We start from the raw sequence: 27461 nt of genomic DNA on the forward strand, positions 1-27461 counted from the left end.
GCATGGTTCTAAACAGAGGGAACTGATAAATAATAGTGATATGTATATGCAAATATTAAAGCATAGTGATTGAGCCATACAAGCATGATGGAAGCCCAGTTTGCTGAGTTAATTCAAGACTAGACAGGAGAAAATCATTCAGCATTCCTGCTCCCGATCACCATCCCCACTGGAAAGTAGGGAACGTTAGATGAGATCCAGTCGTGTGTTTAAGGGGCAGTTGGGACGACGTGGTTGAGAGTATCGACCAGACTAACAATAAGGATTAGTGTGGTTTTGATGTTCTGCCACTAGAGGTAGCTGCAGTACTACATCTAATAGAAGGCGTCAGGAGCAGAACATTGTTACTGCACCAGCGTTCATTCCTTAAAGGGACAGTGCACTCTACTGAATTGTCGCCTAAACAAAACATTTTTGAGGAGGTAACAAGGAGGGTCGATGAGGGTAGTGCGTTGCTAAATGGATGTCTACATGGTTTTTAGCAAGGCTTTTGACAAGGTCCCACATGGCAGACTGGTCAAAAAAGTACAAGCTCATGGGATCCACGGGAAAGTGGCAAGTTGGACCCAAAATTGGCACAGTGGCAGGAAGCAAGGGGTAATGGTCGACGGGTATTTTTGTGACTGGAAGGCTGTTTTCCAGTGGGGTTCTACAGGGCTCAATACTAAGTCCCTTGCTTTTTATGGTATATATTAATGGTTTGGAATTAAACGTAGGGGGCGTGATTAAGAAGTTTGCAGATGATACAAAAATTGGCCGTGTGATTGATAGTAAGGAGGAAAGCTGTAGACTACTGGAAGATGTTAATGGACTGGTCAGGTGGGCAGAAAAGTGGCAAATGGAGTTCATTCCAAGAAGTGTAATGTAATGCATTTGGGGAGGGCAAACAAGGCAAGGGTGTACGCAATAAATGGGAGGATACTGAGAGATGTAGAGGAAGTGAGGGTCCTTGGAGTGCATGTCCACAGATCCCTGAAGGTAGCAGAACAGGTACATATGGTGGTTAAGAAGGCATACAGAATACTTTTCTTTATTAGCCAAGGCAGATAACTTCCCAGAAATGCTCGGGAACCAAGGGACTAGGGAGAAGGAGGAAGTTAAAGGAAATTAGTATTAGTAAAAAAATAGTGTTGGAGAAATTAATGGGACTGAAAGCAGATAAATCCCCAGGGCCTGATAATCTGCATCCCAGAGTACTAAAAGAGGTAGCCATGGAAATAGTGGATGCATTAGTTGTCATCTTCCAAAATTCTATAGGTTATGGAATAGTTCCTGCAGATTGGAGGGTGGCAAATGTAACCCCACTTTTTAAAAAAGGAGGGAGAGAGAAAACTGGGAACTACAAACCAGTTAACCTAACATCAGTAGTAGAGAAAAATGCTGGAGCCTATTATAAAAGGATGTGATAACAGGACACTTAAAAAATATCAGCGGGATTAGACAAAGTCAACATGGATTTATGAAAGGGAAATCATGTTTGACAAACCTACTGGAGTTTTTTTGAGGATGTAACTGGTAGAATAGATAAGGGAGAACCAGTGGATGTGGTTTATTTGGATGTTCAGAAGGCCTTTGATAAAGTCCCACTTAAGAGGTTAGTGTGCAAAATTAAAGCACATGGGATTGGTGGTAATATATTGGCATGGATTGAAAAATGGTTAACAGGCAGGAAACAGAGAGTAGGAATAAATGGGCCTTTTTAGGGGTGGCAGGCAATGACTGGTGGGGTACCGCAGGGATCAGTGCTTGGGCCCCATCTATTCACAATATATATTAATGATTTGGATGAGGGAACCAAATGTAATATTTCCAAGTTTGCTGATGACACAAAACTAGGTGGGATCGTGAGTTGTGAGGAGGATGCAAAGAGGCTTCAAGGCGATTTAGACAAGTTGAGTGAGTGGGCAGATGCAGTATAACGTGGATAAATGTGAAGTTATCCACTTCGGAAGGAAACACAGAAAGGCAGAGTATTATTTAAATGGTGATAGATTGGGAAATGTTGATGTACAAAGGGACCTGGGTGTCCTTGTACACCAGTCACTGAAAGCAAACATGCAGGTGCAGCAAGCAGTTAGGAAGGCAAATGGTATGTTGGCCTTCATTGCAAGAGGATTTGAGTACAGGAGCAAGGATGTCTTTCTGCAGTTATACAGGGCCTTGGTGAGACCACACCTGGAGTATTGTGTGCAGTTTTGGTCTCCTTACCTATGAAAGGATATACTTGCCATAGAGGGAGTGCGGTGAAGGTTCACCAGACTGATTCCTGGGACGGCAGGACTGTCGTATGAGGAGAGATTGGGTCGACTCGGCCTGTATTCACTCGAGTTTAGAAGAATGAGAGGGGATTCCATTGAAACATATAAAATTCTGACAGTGCTAGACAGATTGGATGCAGGGAGGATGTTTCCCCTGGCTGGGGGGTCCAGAACGAGGGGTCACAGTCTCAGGATATGGGGTAGGACATTTAGGACTGAGATGAGGAGAAATTTCTTCACTCAGAGGGTGGTGAACCTGTGGAATTCTCTACCACAGAAGGCTGTGGAGGCCAAGTCACTGAATAAACTGAAGAAGGAGCTAGATAGATTTCTAGACACAAAAGGCATCAAGGGGTATGGGGCGAGAGCGGGAATATGGTATTGAGATAGAGGATCAGCCATGATCATATTGAATGGCGGAGCAGGCTCGAAGGGCCGAATGGCCTACTCCTGCTCCTATTTTCTATGTTTCTATATAAGAGCAGGAGAGGTTATGATAGAACCGTATAAAACACTAGTTAAGCCACTGCTTGAGTACTGCACACAGTCCTGGTCACCCATTACAGGAAGGATGTACTTGCACTAGAGAGGGTGCAGAGGAGATTTACGAGGATATTGCCAGGACTGGAGAATTTTAGCTATGAGGAAAGATTGGATAGGTTGAGATTGTTTTCTTTGGAACAGAGGAGGCTGAGGGGTGATTTAATTGAGGTGTACAAAATTATGAGGGGCCGAGATAGGAAGGACCTATTTCCCTTAGCAGAGGTCAATAACCAAGGGGCATAGATTTATAGTGATTGGTAGAAGAATTAGAGTGGAACTGAGGAAAAATATTTTCACCCAGAGGGTGGTGGGGGTCTGGAACTCACTGCCTGATAGAGTGGTAGAGACAGAAACCCTCATCATATTTTAAAAGTACCTGGATATGCACATTAAGTGCCATAACCAACAAGGCTACGGACCAAGTTCTGGAAAGTGGGATTAGGCTGGGTGGCTCATTTTCCGTTGGCGTGGATACGATGGGCCGAACGGCCACCCCCTGTGCAGTAAATTTTCTATGATTCTAACCTCAACACTATTGAGGGAGATTTGCACGGTGTTCCTCAATCTTACTTGTTGTTTAAAGCTGCTGGTTGGAGGCAGCCTGTGAATGTCCTTTAAGCCTCCCTCGTGATGTCATGAAGTTATATTCCAGTGATATCGTGAATAAAATGGTGAGCTGTGGGGAACACTCCTTGCTAATAACGACACACCAGGGAGAAGCATTGTGCACCATTTCTTGCTTCCAGTCTGCCTCTAACTTGCAGTTTCTCCTTTACAGGAACATGGGGAGTGAGTACAGGACAGTGGGATTAGTTTTGGGTTACGCTTGCAAAGAGCTGGCACAGGCACATGGGTCGAATGGCCTCCTGTGCTGCAAACCTCGATTGTTCTGTTAAAACACAGAAACCAAGGAGGCAGCTGAAAGGTGCTAATTTGGATTAATGATCTTCTCGTTCCTAATCAATGTGGTAAATGTACAGATGTTTCCCTACGTAACATTATCGAATAGTGTGACAGTTCCACTGAATAAACTCCCCCTTTAAATGCATCATTGAATTCCTGGAGTGGGAAGCCTGAACATGCTCCTAGTTTTAGAATTCTGGATCTGGCAGTGGAAGCACACTGTAAGGGAGTGTGAGCTGTTGGAATGTTACTTTCCTCCTTTATCTGCTGTCTTTCCCCCTCGCTCCTTGCCAGAGTACAGAAACTCACTCAAGTGGCCAATTCTTCCTGTGCGACCATAGACAGTGAGTGTTGGCAGCCTATTGAACTATGGGGGAGGGGGGCATCCAAGACAGAAATCAAAATTCCATAATGTGATCTGCGTTAATTAAAGATCGTCTGGTGTCAAGCCGTGGCTCAGTGATAGCACTCTCACCTCAGAGTCAGAAGGTTGCGGGTTCAGGGCCCACTCCAGAGACTTGAGCACAAAATCTAGGCTGGCACTCCCAGTGCAGTGCTGAGTGAGTGCTGCATTGTCGGAGGTGCCGTCTTTCGGATGAGACGTTAAACCGAGGCCCTGTCTGCCCTCTCAGGTCGACGTTAAAGATCCCATGACACTATTTCGAAGAAGAGCAGGGGAGTTATTATCACATTGCTGTTTGTGGGATCTTGCTGTGCGCAAATTGGCTGCCGTGTTTCCAACATTACAACAGTGACTACACTTCCAAAGTACTTCATTAGCTGTAAAATGTTTTGGGACGTCCTGAGGCTGTGAAAGGCGCTATGTAATTGCCAGCCTTTTTTCTTCTATTAGCTTGCCTTTTGGACTGTCGCACACAATCCAGTCTAAATTATATCGATATCTACCCAAGCCAAATCAATCACAACAGGATCGCATTACAATGCTGGTTGAATTATAATTAAATCTCACTTGCCAGAGTCATCACAGATGAAGTCAAACGCAGGAATGCTTTAACCAACGCTACTATATTCAATAACCTCTATGATAACACACAATACCATAACCACTGTTAATTATTGCGGATTGCTGTAAAGTACTATTAACTAACAGAGTCTAAATTGTCATAAGTCAACCCAATCACCACAGGACCACAGTACAATACCAATTGAAATGCAATTAACTCCTATTTGTCAGAGTCATCAAAGATGAAGTCAGACACAGGAATGCTTTAACCAACACTACTTTATTCAATAACCTCTATGATAATGCTCAATGCCATAACCAGGGTTATGTATTGCAGTTTGCAGTAAAGTACTATTAACCAACAGAGTCATAGTCAACCCAATCACCACAGGAGCACGATACAACACCAAGTGAAATGCAATTAACATCTGTTTGTCAGAGTCACCAAAGATGAAGTTGAACACAGAGATGCATTAACTAAAGAAAGAAAGACTTGCATTTATATAGCGCCTTTCATGACTTCAGTACATCCCAAAGTGCTTTATAGTCAATTAAGTACTTCTGAAGTGTAGTCACTGTTGTAATGTAGGAAAACTAGTACCAGCGTTAGAAATTTTGGATCTGCTGTAGATATTCTCTTCGTTCAGTGTCGCTGGTCTCTCTGTATGTGGACTCCATGTCCCTTACGATCAGGAGTTTACCATTACTTCCTACAATCTAGTGATCCAGGAGTCATAAGAAATAGGAGCAGGAGTAGGCCAAATGGCCCTCGAGCCTGCCCCATCATTCAATAAGACCATGGCTGATCTTCGACCTCAACTCCGCTCTCCCGCCCGATCCCCATATCCCGTGATTCCCTTCGAGTCCAAAAATCCATTGATCTCAGCCTTGAATATACTCAACAACTGAGCATCCACAGCCCTCTGTGGTAGAGAATTCCAAAGATTCACAACCCTCCAAGTGAAGAAATTTCTCCTCATCTCTGTCCTAAGTGGCCAACCCGTTATCGTGAGATTATGCCCCCCCAGTTCTAGACTCTCCAGCCAGAGGAAACAGCCTCTCAGCATCTACCCTGTCAAGCCCTCTCAGAATCGATGTTTCAATGAGATCACCTCATTCTTCTAAACTCCAGAGAGTATAGGCCCAATCTACTCAATCTCTCCTCATTGGATAACCCTCTCATCTCAGGAATCAATCTAGAAACAATGAAAGCCATATTATAGGAACAGGATACTGTAATCTTGCACATGCCTCGAGTGCTTTTCTTCAATCTTCTGCAAGGCAGACTGATGTTAACTCGAGGGAGACGAGGCCAATTATAAACTGTCAAGTTGAGTTATTTTTACATATAATATATGAATGAACAGAATAATGTTTACAGTGAATTTTAATCTATTATAACCCAGTTGGCAGGCTAAAGATACTTTACTGACAGTTTTTCTGAAACTTATTGGCACTAAACTTAAACGGAGTTCTCACTCTCTGGGCTCGATTTTACCACCCGCTATCGGGTGCGTTCTCGGCAGGGGGGCCCCGAAAATCGGGAAATCCAGGAGCGGGACCGGATCCCACCTCGATCCCGCCCATTTCCGGGTTCCCCGATGACGCGCCGGCGTGCGCGCGCAGCCCCCGCTGGTGGGAATCCCGCAGGCAATTAAAGCCAGCAGGGTGCCACTTGACAATATTTAGTTAGGTATTTCAGGTCATTAACTGACCTGATTAAGGGACTATGTGGGATTTTTGAACAACATGGGACTGTTTCCCACACTGGGGGAAACCCTCCCAGCTCGAATGGACGTGTTGCAGCTGTCAGCCTGTGGCAGCTGCAAAGGTCCATTTGACAGGTGGGGGGGGGAGACCCTCACCCATTGCAGGAGGCCACTCTGTCACTTGGGACAAAGTTTGGCCTCCACCACCCTCCTCCTGATGGTCAAAGTCACCAACTTGCACACTTACCCCGGTGTCCAGACACATGTACCTACCTTGCGGACCCCCTCAGATGTACATCTTGCGGATGGGGGCCGCCGTAGCTGCAGTCATGACCTCCTCGGAGGGCGAACAGCATCACCAGCCTCGCCATCCACGCCGTCCACCTCTGACACGTGGAGCTCCACAACAGAGAGCTGTGACACATCCACCTGTACAGCAGGAGGGAGGGCTACCGCAGAGAGAGATGCATCGCAGAGGGCACTACCCTCGCCACAGGTTCCACAGACCGAGGCTCAGCCTCCTGGACCTCTCTGAGCAGCAGTGCACACGGAGGCTCAGAGTCACTCAACATGTAGCCGTGGACATCTACAGTCTCTTTCATGCCGAGCTGCTCCTGGCTGGCCCGTGCACCATCTTCCTACCTGTCGCTGTCAAAGTCACCACTGCCCTCCCGAACTTCTCCTCCACAGCCTTCCAGGGTGCAACCGGGGACATCGCCGATGTCTCTCAGTCGTCTGCGCAGAAGAGCCCTGCAAATACACCTACACCCACTCTGCAGTGACACAATGGGTGGCATCAGTGGTGGGTCCTCATAGTGATACCCAGGAGCGGGCATTATTGCACAAACCGGACAGGATTCGCGAAGACATGGCAGTAGTGGTGCCAATATAATGTGTGATGTGAGTTGTTCTGAAATTCAATATAAGTAACAACCATGACAAACCCTCAAACACCCTTGTGCATCCCCTTCATGCTCACGACACGTTTGCCTTACGCTGCCTACTGCACATATGTGATGCATGCCCTGTGGCTGCAGCACAGGTAGTGGCAGGTTGAGTGAGGCTGGCCGTGAGAGAGATGCACGAGAGGGTGAGTATGGGATAGAGCCATGAGATTGTATGAGGATTGGGTTGCGTGGTAGTGGCGGGGTGAGTACTGGCGAGGTGAGTAGGTGCAGGTAAGATGAGGATGGGGTTTGAGTGGGTATGAGGGGTGATGTGACAGAGTAGTGTTGGCAGTGCCGAAGGAGATGTGGGGTGGGGGCAGTGATGTGGCAGACGGAGTGTAGGGTAAAGACTACGTGTACTCACTGTGGCTGACCAACTGAGGTCATTGGACCGCCTCCTGCACTGTGTGCAGGTGGGCGATATGTTGGTGGCGCAGGTGACCCCCTCTGCCACCTCGAGCCAGGCCTTCCTGGTGGCGGAGGCGGGCCGCTTCCTCCCGCCCGCGGGTGGAAGATCTCTGTCCTCCCCCTCCTCCTCACCCCATGTATTGATACCTGGGGTGAGGCATCATTAAACTGGGAGCAGCCTTCCCCCTGGGCTTCTCCATGCAGTCATCTTTGCTATTGGTTGCAGCATCTGTCAGTGGAGGACTGCCCCTTTAAATAGAGCGCCTCCAGCTGACAGATCTTACTGCGCATGCGCAGCCCGCCCGACGCGCAGATCAGCAGCGGGGAACCCGGAGGAGCAGGTAAGTGGATCCAATTAGTGGTTTGCCTGCTACGATCGCGCGGGAATCCCACTAATTTCACCGGGCGCGTTACCCACGCGCCCGCTAGCCCATCCGCCGAGAACCCGCAGCCCTGCTAAAATCGGGCCCTCTGTGTTTGACTTCCACTTCAGATTTCTGCGCTGTCTGTCCTTTCTTAGCTGGACAGGTGCCAAAGTCATGACCTTTGACCTTTCCCATCTGGCCACTTCAGGTGCCAATAAAACCTGTTACCACCCTCCTAGGTAAGGGCACCCCTGCCAACGCCCCCCGTCCTCACTGAGTTCACATGAATTAAACTATTCCAATATATTATGTCTGAATGTTTACTGGAATTGTCTGAAGTTGATATGCAGGAAACATCATTCTGGATAGATGCTTGATTTGAATCTGTGCAGAGAAGGTTAATGGGAGATTTAATGGAGGTGTTCAAAACCATGAGGGATTTGATAAAGTAGATACAGATAAACTGTTTCCACTGGCAGGAGGGTCAGTAACCAGAGATCACAGATTTAAGGTAATTGGCAAAAAAAAGAGGGGCGATGAGGAGAATTTTTTTTACGCAGCAAGTTATTGTGGAATGTGCTGCCTGAAAGGGTTGTGGAATCAGATTCAATAATAACTTTCAAAAAGGAATTGGATAAATATTTGAAGGGGAGAAAATTGCAAGGCTACGGGGAAAGAGCAGGGGAGTGGGACTAATTGGACAGCTCTTTCAAAGAGCCGGCACAGGCACGATGGGCCGAAGAGCCTCCTTCTGTGCTGTAAGATTTTATGATTCCTGGAAGCCCTGTGTTGTGGATTTAACATCTTGTGAGTTAAATTTAACTTAAAAGTATCAATGAAAAATCAAATCAATCAGAAATCCCTCCTCGAGATTATCAGTCAAAAATCCTAAAACATGACAACTACTTTATTTAACAACCCCTATGGTAAGACAATTAATACCATCACAAGGTTAAGCTTTGAAGATTGCATAAAGCAATTGGATGTTTACTATTAATTAATTAATTGTATAGAACCTTGGTTAGACTATGCACAATTCTGGTCTCCATATTATGGAAAGGATATAGAGGCACTGGAGAAGGTGCAAAAAAGATTCCCAAAGATGATACCAGAACTGAGAGGGTATACTTATCAAAAAAGGCTTAACAGACTGGGGTTCTTCTCTCTAGAAAAGAGAAGGCTGAGGGGTGACCTGATTAGAGCCTGCTCATCTCTGGATTGTGTTTGAACTCATGCCCTTATGATTAAGAGGAGACAGTGCTATTACCACTGAGCCAAGGCTGACACAATCAAAGAATACCCCACACCCATTGTGCTGGGAAGTCTCTGGTCCTTTCTGGTAGTGAAAAGAGGATGATAAACTACAGAGATACAGATAGTGAATCAGGTCCAGCAAAGGCTGCAAAGTCGGTCAGGTTTTAAACAAAAACTACGAGGGAAAGTTTTGGCCATGTTCGGAAGTTTAGCACACAGGAGGATAGTTAGGAGTTATTTTGTTTAAGTCAAGTAAGACAACCCACTGATGTGGGGAAGCATAGCTTGCTCATTGTTTTGTATTATTACACTAAGCATGGTAATAGTGATTGAGCAACGTGGATCTGATTCTAACTGTGGCTCCTTTAGTACAGAGTACTAAAGGAAGTGACCCTGGAAATAGTGGATGCATTGGTGATCATCTTCCAAAATTCTATAGACTCTGGAACAGTTCCTACGGATTGGAGGGTGGCAAATGTAACCCGACTATTTAAAAAAGGAAGGAGAGAAAAAACAGGGAATTACAGACCAGTTAGCCTAACATCAGTAGTGGGGAAAATGCTAGAGTCTATTATAAAAGATGTGATAACAGAATACTTGGAGGGCATTAACGGGATTGGACAAAGTCAGCATGGGTTTATAGAATCATATAATCATAGAAGTTTACAACATGGAAACAGGCCCTTCGGCCCAACATGTCCATGTCACCCAGTTTATACCACTAAGCTAGTCCCAATTGCCTGCACTTGGCCCATATCCCTCTATACCCATCTTACCCATGTAACTGTCCAAATGCTTTTTAAAAGACAAAATTGTACCCGCCTCTACTACTGCCTCTGGCAGCTCGTTCCAGACACTCACCACCCTGTGAGTGAAAAAATTGCCCCTCTGGACCCTTTTGTATCTCTCCCCTCTCACCTTAAATCTATGTCCCCTCGTTATAGACTCCCCTACCTTTGGGAAAAGATTTTGACTATCTACCTTATCTATGCCCCTCATTATTTTATAGACTTCTATAAGATCACCCCTTAACCTCCTACTCTCCAGGGAAAAAAGTCCCAGCCTATCTAACCTCTCCCTATAAGTCAAACCATCAAGTCCCGGTAGCATCCTAGTAAATCTTTTCTGCACTCTTTCTAGTTTAATAATATCCTTTCTATAATAGGGTGACCAGAAAGGGAAATCATGCTTAACAAATCTACTGGAGTTTTTCTGAGGATGTAACTAGAATAGATAGGGGAGAACCAGTGGATGTGGTGTATTTGGATTTTCAGAAGGCTTTTGATAAGGTTCCACATGGGATTGGGGGGAATATACTGGCATGGATTGAGAATTGGTTAACAGACAGGAAACAGAGAGTAGGAATAAACGGGTCTTTTTCCGGGTGGCAGGCAGTGACTAGTGGGGTACCACAGGGATCAGTGCTTGGGCCCAGCTATTCACAATATATATTAATGATTTGGATAAGGGAACTAAATGTAACATTTCCAAGTTTGCAGAATACACAAAGCTGGGGTGGAATGTGAGATGTGAGGAGGATGCAAAGAGGCTCCAATGTGATTTAGACAAGTTAGGTGAGTGGGCAGGAACATGGCAGATGCAGTATAACGTGGATAAATGTGAGGTTATCCACTTTGGTTGTAAAAACAGAAAGGCAGATTATTATCTGAATGGTAATTGATTGGGAAAAGGGGAGGTGCAACGAGACCTGGGTGTCCTTGCACACCAGTCGCTGAAAGCGAGTATTCAGGTGCTGTAAGCAGTTAGGAAGGCGAATGGTACGTTGGCCTTCATTGCAAGAGGATTTGAGTACAGGAGCAGGGATGTCTTACTGCAGTTATACAGGGCCTCGGTGAGTCCACATCTGGAGTATTGTGTGCAGCTTTGGTCTCCTTATCTGAGGAAGGATGTCCTTGCCATGGAGGGAGTGCAACGAAGGTTTACCAGACTGATTCCTGGGATGGCAGGACTGACTTATGAGGAGAGATTGGGTCGACTCGGCCTATATTCACTAGAGTTTAGAAGAATGAGAGGTGATCTCATCGAAACATATAAAATTCTAACAGGACTGGATAGACTAGATGCAGGGAGGATGTTCCGGACAGCTGGGGAGTCCAGAACCGGGGGTCACAGTCTCAGGATACGGGGTATGCCATTTAGAACCGAGATGAGGAGAAATTTCTTCACTCAGAGGGTGGTGAACCTGTGGAATTCTCTACCATTGAAGGCAATGGAGGCCAAGTAATTAGATGTATTCAAGAAGGAGATAGATATATTTCTTAATGCTAAAGGGATCAAGGGATATGGGGAACTGTGCATTGAGTTAGATGATCAGCCATGATCATTTTGAATGGTGGAGCAGGCCCGAAGGGCCGAATGGCCTACTCTTGCTCCTATTTTCTATGTTTCTATGTATGTTCACTCGCTGTGAAATAAAGCAGTTTATTGGTCTGGAACTGCCTTTCTCTTACCAAGTGTTTTCTTGGTCCACCTTCGAACAGATTGAAGTGGCAAATGTGCAAAAGACATGAATATCCAGTTAAAATCACAAGGGGTCCTATTGTTACACCCCTGGGTTACACTATGGTATAGTTAGATCTTGGATAGTGCAGCACGCCCCTAAACATAAGATTACTTCTGTTACCTCTGGAGTCTATCAAGGCCCCCCTCCTATTTCTCATCTACATGCTGCCCCTCGGTGACATTATCCAAAAACATATCAAGTTCCACATGTTCGCTGCTCTGTAAACCTGTTCCTAGACTGGGTGCAGATCACGCGGGTGTCTAGATAAAGAGAGACACCAGACCGACTGCAGTGAGAAAGCCAGAAACTTGTGAACGGATGCCGCAGTTTCCCTTGTGTGATGGTGATGCCATGCGAGCCCCGTCGGCCGCCATTTGCATTTGGCCGATCTTCGATGTCTTCCACTCTATATATTTGCGGACAGATGTATAGATACGGGGGTGGTCCTTGACACCACAGCCCAAGCCCCAGTTGGTGATTCCGAGTTGATAGAATCTCCCTGCTCCAAGCACTTTACAGACCAGCGGGCCTCTGCTATCTGTCTGCAATAAAACAGAGGGAGAACGATTGTCTGCCCCACCCATGAGAGAGAGGGCTATCCTCTCTATCTGGCTGGATTTGAGCCTAGGTCCCAGCGGTATAAGGCCTGTGTGAACCCCACCTCCCCACCCAGTTCCCCAAAACACTCTCACGTCTCGTTTCTATGTGTTCAGTGCATACCTGACATCTGTCCGGTCCAGCCCATTTAAATCCAGCGCATAAGACTTGGTCAGGTAGCGAGCCATTGTTCCAGTCGCCTTGGTTACAGATAGCTATCGGGACGATACTGACCTCTTGTTCCTGTAAAATATCCATTCATTTACCTAAGGCAAAGAAAACCAAGTAGTAAGGTCGGATCTTGTGTATCGATTTGGTGGGGATTGAAATGAGGTCCGCCCTGGGATCTCACCCAGCATGCTTTCCGCCTCACTCATCTATGAGTGGCTTTGGAAAGTCTTTTCCCGATGGATGTGCTCTGGGTCTCATGATTGTCTATACCGTAAAACAAATTATCCCCATCCCAGATTAAAATCAAACTAACCCAAGCTTTACCAATATCCGGCACAGCTGGAGAGGGTGTTTCTCCTTTAAATCTATAGACTGTGCAGTAAAACTCTCTCACAACTTTATTTGGCTTTAGACAACAGCTGTAGCCATCATCAGAGAACAAACTCTTCAATCCCAATACTATGCCATTTAACATCTTTGAGAAGGAGTTGGGAGGGTATCTACCCCCCCTAATCTGTTATTTAATTATTTCAGAATCTAACTTGTGCACAATGCAATATCACACAGGTACAATCACACATACTTCTGATCCTGGGGGTTCAGGCAGATCATTGAGCAGTGTAGAGGGAGCTTTACTCTGTATCTAACCCATGCTGTACCTGCCCTGGGAGTGTTTAATGGGGCAGTGTAGAGGGAGCTTTACTCTGTATCTAACCTGTGCTGTACCTGCCCTGGGAGTGTTTGATGGGACAGTGTAGAGGGCGCTTTACTCTATCTAACCCGTGCTGTACCTGCCCTGGGAGTGTTTGATGGACAGTGTAGAGGGAGCTTTACTATGTATCTGACCCGTGCTGTACCTGACCTGGGAGTGTTTGATGGACAGTGCAGAGGGAGCTTTACTCTATCTAACCCGTGCTGTACCTGCCCTGGGAGTGTTTGATGGACAGTGTAGAGGGAGCTTTACTATGTATCTGACCCGTGCTGTACCTGACCTGGGAGTGTTTGATGGACAGTGCAGAGGGAGCTTTACTCTATCTAACCCGTGCTGTACCTGCCCTGGGAGTGTTTGATGGGACAGTGTAGAGGGAGCTTTACTCTGTATCTAACCCGTGCTGTACCTGCCCTGGGAGTGTTTGATGGGATGGTGTAGAGGGAGCTTTACTCTGTATCTAACCCATGCTGTACCTGCCCTGAGAGTGTTTGATGGACAGTGTAGAGGGAGCTTTACTCTGTATCTAACCCATGCTGTACCTGCCCTGGGAGTGTTTGATGGACAGTGCAGAGGGAGCTTTACTCTGTATCTAACCCATGCTGTACCTGCCCTGGGAGTGTTTGATGGACAGTGTAGAGGGAGCTTTACTCTGTATCTAACCCGTGCTGTACCTGCCCTGGGAGTGTTTGATGGGATGGTGTAGAGGGAGCTTTACTCTGTATCTAACCCATGCTGTACCTGCCCTGAGAGTGTTTGATGGACAGTGTAGAGGGAGCTTTACTCTGTATCTAACCCATGCTGTACCTGCCCTGGGAGTGTTTGATGGACAGTGCAGAGGGAGCTTTACTCTGTATCTAACCCATGCTGTACCTGCCCTGGGAGTGTTTGATGGACAGTGTAGAGGGAGCTTTACTCTGTATCTAACCCGTGCTGTACCTGCCCTGGGAGTGTTTGATGGACAGTGTAGAGGGAGCTTTACTCTGTATCTAACCCATGCTGTACCTGCCCTGGGAGTGTTTGATGGACAGTGTAGAGGGAGCTTTACTCTGTATCTAACCCATGCTGTACCTGCCCTGGGAGTGTTTGATGGACAGTGTAGAGGGAGCTTTACTCTGTATCTAACCCGTGCTGTACCTGCCCTGGGAGTGTTTGATGGACAGTGTAGAGGGAGCTTTACTCTGTATCTAACCCATGCTGTACCTGCCCTGGGAGTGTTTGATGGACAGTGTAGAGGGAGCTTTACTCTGTATCTAACCCATGCTGTACCTGCCCTGGGAGTGTTTGATGGACAGTGTAGAGGGAGCTTTACTCTGTATCTAACCCGTGCTGTACCTGCCCTGGGAGTGTTTGATGGACAGTGTAGAGGGAGCTTTACTCTGTATCTAACCCGTGCTGTACCTGCCCTGGGAGTGTTTGATGGACAGTGTAGAGGGAGCTTTACTCTGTATCTAACCCATGCTGTACCTGCCCTGGGAGTGTTTGATGGACAGTGTAGAGGGAGCTTTACTCTGTATCTAACCCGTGCTGTACCTGCCCTGGGAGTGTTTGATGGACAGTGTAGAGGGAGCTTTACTCTGTATCTAACCCATGCTGTACCTGCCCTGGGAGTGTTTGATGGACAGTGTAGAGGGAGCTTTACTCTGTATCTAACCCATGCTGTACCTGCCCTGGGAGTGTTTGATGGACAGTGTAGAGGGAGCTTTACTCTGTATCTAACCCGTGCTGTACCTGCCCTGGGAGTGTTTGATGGACAGTGTAGAGGGAGCTTTACTCTGTATCTAACCCGTGCTGTACCTGCCCTGGGAGTGTTTGACGGGACAGTGTAGAGGGAGCTTTACTCTGTATCTAACCCATGCTGTACCTGCCCTGGGAGTGTTTGATGGACAGTGTAGAGGAAGCTTTACTCTGTATCTAACCCGTGCTGTACCTGCCCTGGGAGTGTTTGACGGGACAGTGTAGAGGGAGCTTTACTCTGTATCTAACCCGTGCTGTACCTGCCCTGGGAGTGTTTGATGGACAGTGTCGAGGTTTACTCTGTACCTGAGTATTGGGGGAGGGCAGTGCAGACCTGTTTCACATTCGGTAAAATCAAAAACAATAAAATCAATGAGTGATGTCACAGGACAGCAGGTTGGTGATTGGTTGGTGAGTATCACTGTTTTTTCTCTCTAAGTTAGGGCCGTGGGTTAAATTAACAGCTTAAATCAATAACTTAAAGTAGATAATTAATTAGTTAATAAAGCTAAGAATAACGAGTGATTAATATCTCAAATACAGTAAATAAATAAAACAAGGTTACAAAGGGATGGCAGGCCAGGTGGTGGGTCAGAACTGCAGCATGTGGGAGTTGGCGGAGACCAGCGAGATTCCGAGCAACCACATCTGCAGGAAGTGTCTGCAACTTGAGGAACTTCAGCTCAGAGTTGTTAAGCTGGAGTCCGAGCTGCTGACATTGCAATACATCAGGGATGGGGAGAGTTATCTGGACACTTTGAACCAGGAGGCAGTCACACCCCTTAGGTTAGGTAGTAGTTTAGATTCATTCAGTGGCCAGGGACAGGAGGATGTGATTGCGAGTCAGGCAGGTATGGAGTGATGGAGGAGCCTTAGCCTTTGACCTTGTCCAACAGGTATGACGTACTTGCTACCTGTACAGATGAGAACAAAGACTGCAGGGAGGATGGGCAAACTGACCACGGCAGCGTAGTACAGGAGGCCATTCAAGCGGGGAGTGAAAAGGAATGTGGTAGTGGTAGGGGATAGTGTAGTCAGGGGGATAGACACCGTTCTCTGCAGCCGCGACCGAGAGTCCCGAAGACTGTGATGCCTTCCCGGTGCCAGGGTGAAGGACGACATCTCGTGGCTGGAAAAGAACTTGGAGCATGAGGAGAAGGATCCAGTTGTCGTGGTCCATGTAAGAACCAACGACATAGGTAGAACTAAGAATGAGGTTTTGCTGAGACAGTTTGAGGAGCTAGGGTCTAAATTAATAAGCAGAACCTCAAAGGTAATAATCTCTGGATTACTACCTGAGCCACACGCAAATTAGCATAGGGACAAACAGATCAGAGAGTTAAATGCGTGGCTCAAAGGGTGGTGTGGGAGACATTGGTTTCGATTCATGGGGCACTGACACCAGTACAGGGTGTGGAGATGCCAGTGATGGACTGGGGTTGACAATTGTAAACAATTTTACAACACCAAGTTATAGTCCAACGATTTTATTTGAAATTTACAAGCTTTCGGAGGCTTCCTCCTTCCTCAGGTAAATGTCAGGAACTCCAGTACAGGGGAAAAAGGGAGCTGTTCTGTTGGGACAGGCTCCATTTAAACCGGGCTGGGACCAGTGTCCTGGTGAATCGAATGGATAGACTGGAAAAGCTGGGTTGGTCTCCTTAGAGCAGAGAAGGTTGAGAGGAGATTTGATAGAGGTGTTCAAATCACGAAGGGCCGAGACAAAGTAAATAAAGAAAAACTGATCCCATTGGCGGAAGGGTCATGAACCAGAGGACACAGGTTTAAGGCGATTGGAAAAATACCAAAGGCGACATGAGGAAAAACTATTTTACGCAGCGAGTGGTTAGGATCTGGAATGCACTGCCTGAAGTGGGTGGTGGAATCAGAGTTAATTGTGGCTTTCACAAAGGAATTAGATGGTTACTTAAGGAGAAAAATTTGCAGGACCACAGAGAAAGAGCAGGGGAGTGGGACTAGCTGGATTGCTCTTGCAGAGAGCCGGTGCAGGCTCGATGGGTGGAATGGCCTCCTGTGTCGTAACCATTCTATAATTCTATGATTCCATGACAAAGGCTATGGGCCCCGACAACATCCCGGCTGTAGTGCTGAAGACTTGCGCTCCGGAACTAGCCACTCCTCTAGCCAAGCTGTTCCAGTACAGCTACAACACTGGCAGCTACCCGACAATGTGGAAAATTGCCCAGGTATGTCCTGCCCATAAAAAGCAGGACAAATCCAATCCGGCCAATTACCGCCCTATCAGCCTACTCTCAATCATCAGCAAAGTGATGGAATGTGTCGTCGATAATGCTATCAAGCGGCACTTACTCACCAATAACCTGCTCACCGATGCTCAGTTTGGGTTCTGCCAGGACCACTCGGCTCCAGACCTCATTACAGCCTTGGTCCAAACATGGGCAAAAGAGCTGAATTCCAGAGGTGAGGTGAGAGTGACTGCCCTTGACATCAAGGCAGCATTTGACCGAGTGTGGCACCAAGGAGCCCTGGTAAAATTGAAGTCAATGGGAATCAGATAAAACTCTCCAGTGGCTGGAGTCATACCAAGCACAAAGGAAGATGGTAGTGGTTGTTGGAGGCCAATCATCTCAGCCCCAGGACATTGCTGCAGGAGTTCCTCAGGGCAGTGTCCTAGGCTCAACCATCTTCAGCTGCTTCATCAATGACCTTCCCTCCATCTTAAGGTCAGAAATGGGGATGTTCGCTGATGATTGCACAATGTTCAGTTCCATTCGCAACCCCTCAGATAATGAAGCAGTCCGAGCCTGCATGCAGCACAATCTGGATAACACCCAGGCTTGGGCTGATATGTGGCAAGTAACATTCGCACCAGACAAGTGCCAGGCAATGACTATCTCCAACAAGAGAGAGTCTAACCACCTCCCCTTGACATTCAACGGCATTACCATCACTGAATCCCCCACCATCAACATCCTGGGGGTCACCATTGACCAGAAACTTAACTGGACCAGCCATATAAATACTGTGGCTACAAGAGCAGGTCAGAGGCTGGGTATTCTGCGGCGAGTGACTCACCTCCTGACTCCCCAAAGCCTCTCCACCATCTACAAGGCACAGGTCAGGAGTGTGATGGAATACTGTCCACTTGCCTGGATGAGTGCAGCTCCAACATCGCTCAAGAAGCTCGACACCATCCAGGACAAAGCAGCCCGCTTGATTGGCACCCCATCCACCACCCTAAACATTCACTCCCTTCACCACCGTCGCACTGTGGCTGCAGTGTGTACCATCCACAGGATGCACTGCAGCAACTCGCCAAGGCTTCTTCGACAGCACCACCCAAACCCACAACCTCTACCACCTAGAAGGGCAAGATCAGCAGGCACATGGGAACAACACCACCTGCACGTTCCCCTCCAAGTCACACACCATCCCGACTTGGAAATATATCACCGTTCCTTCATCGTTGCTGGGTCAAAATCCTGGAACTCCCTTCCTAACAGCACTGTGGGAGAACCTTCACCACACGGACTGCAGCGGTTCAAGAAGGTGGCTCACCACCACCTTCTCAAGGGCAATTAGGGATGGGCAATAAATGCCGGCCTCGCCAGCGACGCCCACATCCCATGAACGAATAAAAAAAAAACCACCCAGTTCTGCCTCACCACCACTTCTCTCGACCGCTCCACTGCATTTGATTTGTCACGCTGCTTGTCCGACATGTAGTATTGGATGAGCAGAAATTTCCTCCAACTAAATATTGGGAAGACTGAAGCCATTGTCTTCGGCCCCCGCCACAAACTCCATTCACTGACGACCAATTTCATCCCCCTCCCTGGGCACTGTCTGAGTTTGAACCCGACTGTTCTCAACTTCAGCGTCCTGTTTGTCCCTGAGATGACCTTCTGACCCCATAGCTCTCCATCACCAAGTCTGCCGACTTCCTCCTCCGTAACATTGCCCTTCTCCGCCCCTGCCTCTGCCCATACGCTGCTGAAACACTCATCCTCCAATTCTGGCCTCTCGCGCAATCCCGATTTTCATCGCTCCACCGTTGGCTGCCGTACCTTCAGCTGCCTAGGCTCTAAGCTCTGGCATTCCCCCTCCTGCTCCACGCACCTCTCTACCTCTCTCTCCTCCTTAAAACCTACCTCTTTGGCCAAGCTATTGGTCAACTGCCCTAATATCTCCTTATGTGGCTTGGTGTCAAATTTTGACCAGTAACGCTCCTGTGAAGTGCCTAGGGATGTTTTACTCCGTTAAAGGTGCTACATAAATACACGTCGTTGTGTAAGATGCTCAGACTGCTTATGGGAATGACTCACACTGCTGTTCCTGAGCGAACTACTAATGCACTACCCTTAGCTTGTAGCACTTTGTTAATGTTCTATCACCCTTAATACTTTCTTGGCTTTCGAACACTTGATTCAAAAGCTATTTACAACCTGATTTAACAGTCTTCAAACCTCCCCAAAACCTTCTTTATTTTTTACCAAGAAAATCCCCTAAGGGACATAACCATCAGGAACCAAATAAGATGATCGATTCTGTCACATTAATCTTTTTTCAAGGTGTCAGGCAAGCGGACGAGCATGTGTCAGAAGTTATAATTGCTCAATTTTAATTAGTCGTGAAAAGGAACAGTCTTCCAATTAAATGTTATACAGCTTTCCTCTTTCAATCGCTTAAATCATGATAAATAAGACAGGTTTATGATACCAATTATTTTTAAGGTTCTTCCTAGCTCATTAATCTTATCTGTTCAAGGATTGTAACACATCAACTAATCTATTGGTATGTAGTTTTGCTCAGAGCCTAGTTGAAGCTGGTACCTGCTAATACTACGAGTTCCTCATCTGTGTCTCAGACTTCCCAGCATTAGCCATTTTAGTTTTCAGCCTTGGCTCAGTGGTTAGCACTATCACCTCTGAGTCAGAAGGTTATGGGTTCAACTCCCAATCCAGAGACTCGAGTACATAATCGAGGCGTGCTGCACTGTCAGAGGTGCCATCTATTGGTTGACACATTAAACCAACACCAACAACAGTGACTACACTTCAGAAGCTATTTCATGGGCTGTAAAGTGCTTTGGAACATCCTGAGGTCGTGAATATAGATATTTATCTAGCACACATTTGTGTCTGTCACATTTCGGTGTCACAATGTCAGACATGCAAAATTCTTTGTCAAGCTTTACATGTAAAAAAAAGTATTTTTAAAAAAGCCTACCCTAATTGACCCGATGTAGGCACAGTAAATATTTTTAAATGGACTTCAGGAGCTATATTTAAAAAGATAGAAAGTCAGCCTGACCTCTAATTGACCTGAGGATCTGTTAAAATCTATTAGCCTCTAACTCGTCTAAGCAAAGTATATGAATTACACCTTGTACTTTTAAAGCAACACATCAGGTTGCACAGCTACACTTAAGAGCAGAATAATAAATTTTGCGTGACATGGTATAATCTTCCTGTCCCTATAAACCAATATATACTTGGACCTACATCGAGCAAAGCCTCAGGAGAACTTCTAGGATTAGGTGTTCAGCTGTGGCTCAGAGGGTAGCACACTCGCCTCTGAGTCAGAAGGTTATGGGTTCAAGTCCTACCCCAGAGACTTGAGCACATAATCCAGGCTGATACTCCATTACAGTAGTGAGGGGGTGCTGCACTGTCTTTCGGATGAGACAGTAAACCAAGGCCCTCTCAGGTGGATGTAAAAGATCCCACAGCACTATTTCGAAGAAGAGCTGGGGAGTTTACCCCCGTATCCTGGCCAATATTTATCCCTCAACCAACATCACTAAAAACAGATTATCTGGTCGTTATTGCTGTTTGTGGGAGCTGACTGTGTGCATATTGACTGCCACGTTTCCTACATTACAGCGCTGACTACACTTCAAAAGTACTTCATTGGGATGTCCTGAGCTCATGAAAGACTCTATATAAATAAAAGTCTTTCTTTCTTTCTTCCTTTTTACAGAGTGGACTTCAGATTTCTTGCTGTAACTTATGACCCTCCAGATATTCTCAAATTTAAAAAAAGCGAGTTACAGAACAACAACTCCAATATGCCAGGAGAAAAAGAACTTAAGCAAAAGCGGGAAAAAATCAGTGCTGGGGGGTCAGGGTGGGGGGAACATGGACGTGATTTTTTATAGCAGCAGAAGGAAATGAGTAATTGGGACAAATGAGGCAGAGATCACACCTGCAGGATTGTCAAACAGGGCCATCAGTAAAGGAGAGGGAGGGACAGAGGCTGGAGATCAGCGCTGGGGATAGTCTTAACCACCTCCTCCCTCCAAATAACTTAGTACGGAGAGATACAGCACCGTCTGGAGCAAATCTTTTTGCAGCATCATTGCCATCCTGTTATAGTGAACTTGTCATCCACCTACAATGATTATCTGCCTCGACTGGTACTCTTCCAGGCATCTGTTGCTGTCTCTCTCCTTTTAAAAGCTCTTGTCAGGTTTTGTGATTCTGTTTTCTTTCTCCACAGCGTCCTTTTCTTTCCTTATCTCTTCTTTCTGCCCTTCCCTCCCCACCTTCCCCTTTTCTTGGTGCGTTTCAAGTTGCCGACACCGGTCATTAATTTGGCTTTCTCACCACCTAATTCAAATGTGCTTCTGCTGCCTTATGTTGCCAACATTAATCCAGCTCTTTGTTCGTTCTCTGTCAGTCTCGTTCTGCACTCGCAACTGGATCTTAGGAGAAACGGTCCCAGCCTGTCGGGGGGAGAGGAGGAGGGAAAAACAAAGTATTAAACCCTATTCTTAAAGGAATATCTCTGATTTACGCAGAATGGTTAGAATGTGGAACTCGCTACCACAAGGAGTAGTTGAGGCGAATAGCATAGAAGCATTTAAGGGGAAGCTGGATAAACACATGAAGGAGAAAGGAATGGGAGGATACGCTGATAGGGTTAATTGAAGAGGGTTGGGAGGAGGCTCGTGTGGAGCATAAACACCGGCCTGGATCAGTTGGGTGGAATGACGTGTTTCTGTGCTGTGCATTCTATGGAGCACAACACCCTAAAGGAGAAGGAAAAGCCAGGTGGCGTATTATAGATGACTTCCCCTTTTAAGAAGATAAAGTACTGAACATGAGAGGCCATTTGTCTCATCAGTCTAACTCTGAGGGATACATCAATTTTTTCTGCTGTTGGTTTTCCCTCGTTTACTCAGCCCTCAAAGGAGGAGTTACGAATCCGGGTCTGTCGCAAATATCTGCTCGAGTTCACCGTTGCTCCCTTAAGCGGTCTGGTCGCCTGCTCCTTGGCGGAAGTTGTCTCCCACTACTCTATATCTACTAGTGGGATCGCTGGGCCCGGGAGTGTAACAATAAAAGTCTCTAGTGTTTAAAACTGGATCTCCATTCACACGTATTCTTCCTCAATCTCTCCAAAGGTGGACCGAGCTAAAACTAGTTAAAACGCGTTCAGTTCAATTCGTAAGCACCACTAAAAGACAGATTATCTGGCCATTATCTCATTGCTGTTTGTGGGAGTTTGCTGTGCCCAAATTGGCTGCTGCGTTTTCTACATTACAACAGTAGCTGCACTTCAAAAGTAATTCATTGGCTGTGAAGCTCTTTGGGATGTGAAAGGCGCTATAACAATGCAAGCTCTTTTCTTTCTTATTGGGCACAATGAGAGACACTTGTATAACTTCTGTTCCTATACTATTGCAAAAATAAATAAAGAACAAATGATCATTAGCCCACTAACTCAACTTAAAAGTGCAATCTCTCTCTCTGCATCCTATCCTTGGTCACGGAGCAGATGTACTCTCTCCTTTGTAGCCTTTCTGCTGCCTTGACTGCCTTCTGGGTTTCTGTGACCTGACCTCCAACAGCCTTTTTTCAAAGACTAGTAGAGATCTAAAGAGTTTGTCTTCCTGAATGGCCAAACATTGCTAATAAATTGACCATAAATTGATCTGTGCAAAACAACAGCCCATTAAATGCTTCTCGTTTTCCTGTGTGTCCACCAACATGGGGCTGTCCCATAGAATCTTACAGCACAGAAGGAGGCCATTTGGCCCATCATGCCTTTGCCAGCTCTTTGAAGAGCTATCCAATTAGCCCCATTCCCTGGTAATGGGTCAAGAAACAAAAGGTGGGTCCAGAGGAGGTGTAAATGGTTACAGCAGAATAGCTGAGGGGGAGAGAATTTTAGTTAAAGCTAAACTTGCATTCACCCTCCCTTTCTATGTTTAAGGCTATGCTTTCCTCGTATGTTAAACATACTGACGTTTATTTTGTCTATGCCCTTTAGGATCTTGAATAAAGAAAGAATTTGCATTTATATAGCGCTTTTCACGACCTCAGGATGTCCAAAAGTGCTTTACAGCCAATGAACTTTGATGTGTAATCACTGTTGTGATGTAGGAAATGTGGCAGCCAATTTGCGCACAGCAAGGTCCCACAAACAGAAATGTGATAATCATCAGATAATCTGTTTTAGTGATGTTGTTTGCGGGATGAATATTGGCCAGGACACCGGGGAGAACTACCCTGAGGTTTGTAAAATCATCCTTGAGCCCTCTCTTCTTCAGTGTAAACATCCCCATCTTCTGCAACCACTCCTTAAAACTCTGCCGTCTACTCCTAGCTATCAATTTAATTGCCTTTTGATCCACCCTTTCCAATACCTGCAATCTTTCTAATAATGCAATAACTAGAGTTGTACACAGTACTCCAGGTGTGGTGGGATCAGTACTCTTAACAATCTCCGAATGACTGAGTTTTGTGCTGTGTTCCTCTGGCTATAGAACTCAAGCTGCTACTTGCTGCATTTATTACAAACATACAGGAATCAGTCTGGTGAACCTTCGTTGCACTCCCTCTATGGCAAGTATATCCTTTCTTAGGTAAGGAGACCAAAATTGTACACAATACTCCAGGTGCAGTCTCACCAAGGCCCTATATAATTGCAGTAAGACATGTTGACTCCTGCACTCAAATCCTCTTGTAATAAAGGCCAACATACCATTTGCCTTCCTAATTGCTTGCTGCACCTGCATGTTTGCTTTCAGTGACTCATGTACAAGGACACCCAGGTCCCTTTGAACATCAACATTTCCCAATCTCTCACCATTTTAAAAATACTCTGCATTTCTGTTTTTTCCTCACCAAAGTGGATAACTTCACATTATATTCCATCTGCCATGTTCTTGCCCACTCACTTAGATTGTCTATATTCCCTTGAAGCCTTTTTGCATCCTCCTCACAACTTACATTCCCACCTAGTTTTGTGTCATCAGCAAACTTAGAAATATTACATTTGGTCCCCTCATCCAAATCATTGATATAGATTGTGAATAGCTGGGGCCCAAGCACCGATCCCTGCGGTACCCCACTAGTCACAGTCTGCCAACCTGAAAAAGACCCGTTTATTCTTACTCTCTGATTTCTGTCTGTTAACCAATTCTCAATCCATGCCAGTATATTACTCCCAATTCCATGTGCTCGAACTTTGTTCACCAACCTCCTGTGTGGGACCTTATCGAAAGCCTTCTGAAATTCCCCTTTATCTATTCTACTAGTTACATTCTCAAAGAACTCCAAAGATTTGTCAAACATGATTTCCCTTTCATAAATCCATGTTGACTCTGCCAAATCCTATTATTATTTTCTAATTGTCCTGTTATCACACCCTTTATAATAGATTCTAGCATTTTCCCTACTACTGGTATCAGGCTAACAGGTCTGTAGTTCCTTGTTCTCTCTCTCCCTCCTTTCTTAAATAGTGGGGTTACATTTGCTACCCTCCAATCTGCAGGAACTGTTCCAGAATCTATAGAATTTTGGAAGATGGCAACCAATGCATCCACTATCTCCATAGCCACCTCTTTCAAAACTCCGGGATTTAGATCATCAGGTCCTTGGGATTTATCGACTTTCAGTCCCATTAATTTCTCTAGTACTATATTTTTTACTAATACTAATTTCTTTCAGTTCCTCATTCTCGCCAGACCCTTGATTCTCTAATATTTCTGGAAGGTTTTTTGTGTGTTCTTCCTTGAAGACAGACACAAAGTATTTGTTTCATTTCTCTGCCATTTCCTTATTCCCCATTATAAATTCTCCCATCTCTGTCTGTAAGGGGCCCACATTTGCCTTCGCCAGTCTTTTCCTTTTTACATACCTGTAGAAGCTTTTACTGTCCGTTTTTATGTTTCTAGCTGGTTTACTCTCATTCTATTTTCCCTTTCTTTATCAATTTCTTAGTCCTCCTTTGCTGAATTCTAAAATGCTCCCAATCCTCAGGCTTACTGCTTTTTCTGGCAACTTTATATGCCTTTTTCTTTGATTTAATACCATCTTTAATTTCTCTTAGCCATGGTTGGACCACTTTTTCTGATGGGTTTTTGTGCCTTAAAGGAATATATATTTGTTGCAAATTATGTATTAATTCTTTAAACGCTAGCCATTGCCTGTCTACCGCCATACCTCTTTAATATAATTCCCCAATCAACCACAGCCAACTTGCGCCTCATACCTTCGTAGTTTCCTTTGTTTAGATTTAAGACCCTAGTTTCAGATTGAACTACATCACTTTCAAACTTAATGAAGAATTCTATCATATTATAGTCACTCTTCCCTAAGGGGCTCCTTTACAACAAGATTATTAATTAACCCTTTCTCATTGCACAATACTAGATCTAAAATAGCCTGTTCCCTAGTTGGTTCCTCAACATACTGATCTAGAAACCCATCTTGTATACATGCCAGGAATTCGTCCTCCACAGTATTAGTGCTAAAGGAGACTCGTTTGAATGTGGAGTATCTCAGGGTGATGGTGGGTTCTCTTTGAGTATGGAATGACGGGGTGAGGGGAATCCCTTTGGAATGTGGAGTACCTCGGGGTGTGGCGGCCCTCTTCAAATGTGGAATGACAGGGAAAGGATGCAATGTGAACCGGGCACTTTGGAGTGCAATAGGCACAGCTTGTCTGAGAAGTGGAGGTGACGTTGTCCTGTATTTTCTTGCAGCTCTTCCTTGATGACACAAAAGTGAAGAATTTCATCACTTGCTTTAAAGGTGAGTGTTATCCTGCCAGAAGTGATTAGACCCTACTTTAGACTTGAACCAATACATTTGACACTCAGAAACAAAAACATAACGTTAGGATCAGATAATCTGGACAGATTTGTTACAGTTCACACTTTTATTGTCTTGTGTTCATAATAAAGATGGGGTTTTCATAAGCAAGTCAAGTCTTCTGTGACCTGAAGCCTGTTCCCTTATATGTGCTGTGTAAGGGTTAGCATACCTAGTATTGCAGTATGAACAGTGGGAATCACCTGGGATGCCTCCGGCATTCTCCTGACAAACCACCTTATACTGGTTAAAACTACTAGTCAGATTTATTTACATATTAAATGGTCCACAGAAGTTCTGTCAAAAAGTGCAAACCCTGTCTTCTGTTTGCTGAGGACCTGTCAACGTTATGAATTTAATTACCTCCCTAGAGCAAATTCCCTGTATCCTGACTAATATCCAGATCACTTACCCTGGCCTGGTCTGGTAGACAATTCATCGCAAGGCTCCCATTTTCACCTTGGGTAAGGAAAGATGGCTTCTATTTTAATTCCTAATTAATTCTAAACTGTATGTCATAAAGTACAGAAATTTCCCTATTTTCTCAAATTTTACAGAATATAGAGACTTTAAACCCCTCCAATAGTAACATTTCACTTTTAAAATAAAATTATGAGCGAGTTGTATTTTGTCCATCCCCACTCCCTTCGAGCTCCTCAAATTCTATTGCTCTGAGCTAGCCACTAGGATGTGTGAGTGAACAGAGCATACATTCCGATCTCTCTTCCTCTCTCTCCCCCCATGGGGAAATGCATGGCTTCTATTTAGAGTCTTCTGCTGATAACGTGAATCAGGAATCTATGCTGGGAGTACAGGCGTGAATATATGTCCTTAAGTACTGCGCTTGTTCTGACAAGCATTCAGTCACTGCTTTCTAAAAATATAAGGTGGAAATTATCCTCTGTCTCACGTTTCTAAGCAATTTTAAAAAATCTTTTCCAATGAATCTTTGTGTCCCTTATGGCGAATATTGTCAATTCTTGGGAGTTAGCACATTTCTGCTTTTAGCACCTAGGCTCTTCATCCGTCTCTCTCATGTTAGGTATTGCCAGTTAGATTATGGAGTCAAGCTTTATTAACTCTGCCTCAACAATAGCTCCAGCCTCAGAAAAGCAGCCCCTTCTGTGCTATCTCCATTCCCCACACCACAATCCACTTCATGACTGACAATGTAAGACTGGATTACAGTTAGGAGCTGGGTTGACACTGACCTGTAAGACTCCTAAGTAAAATGGATTCAGTCATTGGTGAGAAGGGTCTTTCACCCTGTCAGTCTGGGCTGGAT

The 27461-nt window shown here is 45.5% G+C and overlaps 1 protein-coding gene across 2 annotated transcripts in view; it reads left to right on the top strand.

The window, feature by feature from the left end:
* Positions 1-27461, top strand: part of c2h8orf82 (chromosome 2 C8orf82 homolog) — a 52392-nt gene that overhangs the window by 17611 nt on the left and 7320 nt on the right. Inside the window, exons 1-2 of one of the 2 annotated variants that reach the window (XM_067968570.1) lie at positions 23413-23592; positions 26068-26116. In XM_067968570.1, the coding sequence (XP_067824671.1) occupies positions 23437-23592; positions 26068-26116 (205 nt within the window). In that variant the 5' untranslated portion in view covers positions 23413-23436. Of the gene's footprint in view, positions 1-23412; positions 23593-26067; positions 26117-27461 lie in introns of those variants that run through there. The other variant, XM_067968579.1, reaches the window with a different exon arrangement.

The sequence above is a fragment of the Heptranchias perlo genome, chromosome 2 (genome assembly GCF_035084215.1).
Source record: "Heptranchias perlo isolate sHepPer1 chromosome 2, sHepPer1.hap1, whole genome shotgun sequence".
In the NCBI taxonomy this organism is placed as follows: domain Eukaryota; kingdom Metazoa; phylum Chordata; class Chondrichthyes; order Hexanchiformes; family Hexanchidae; genus Heptranchias; species Heptranchias perlo.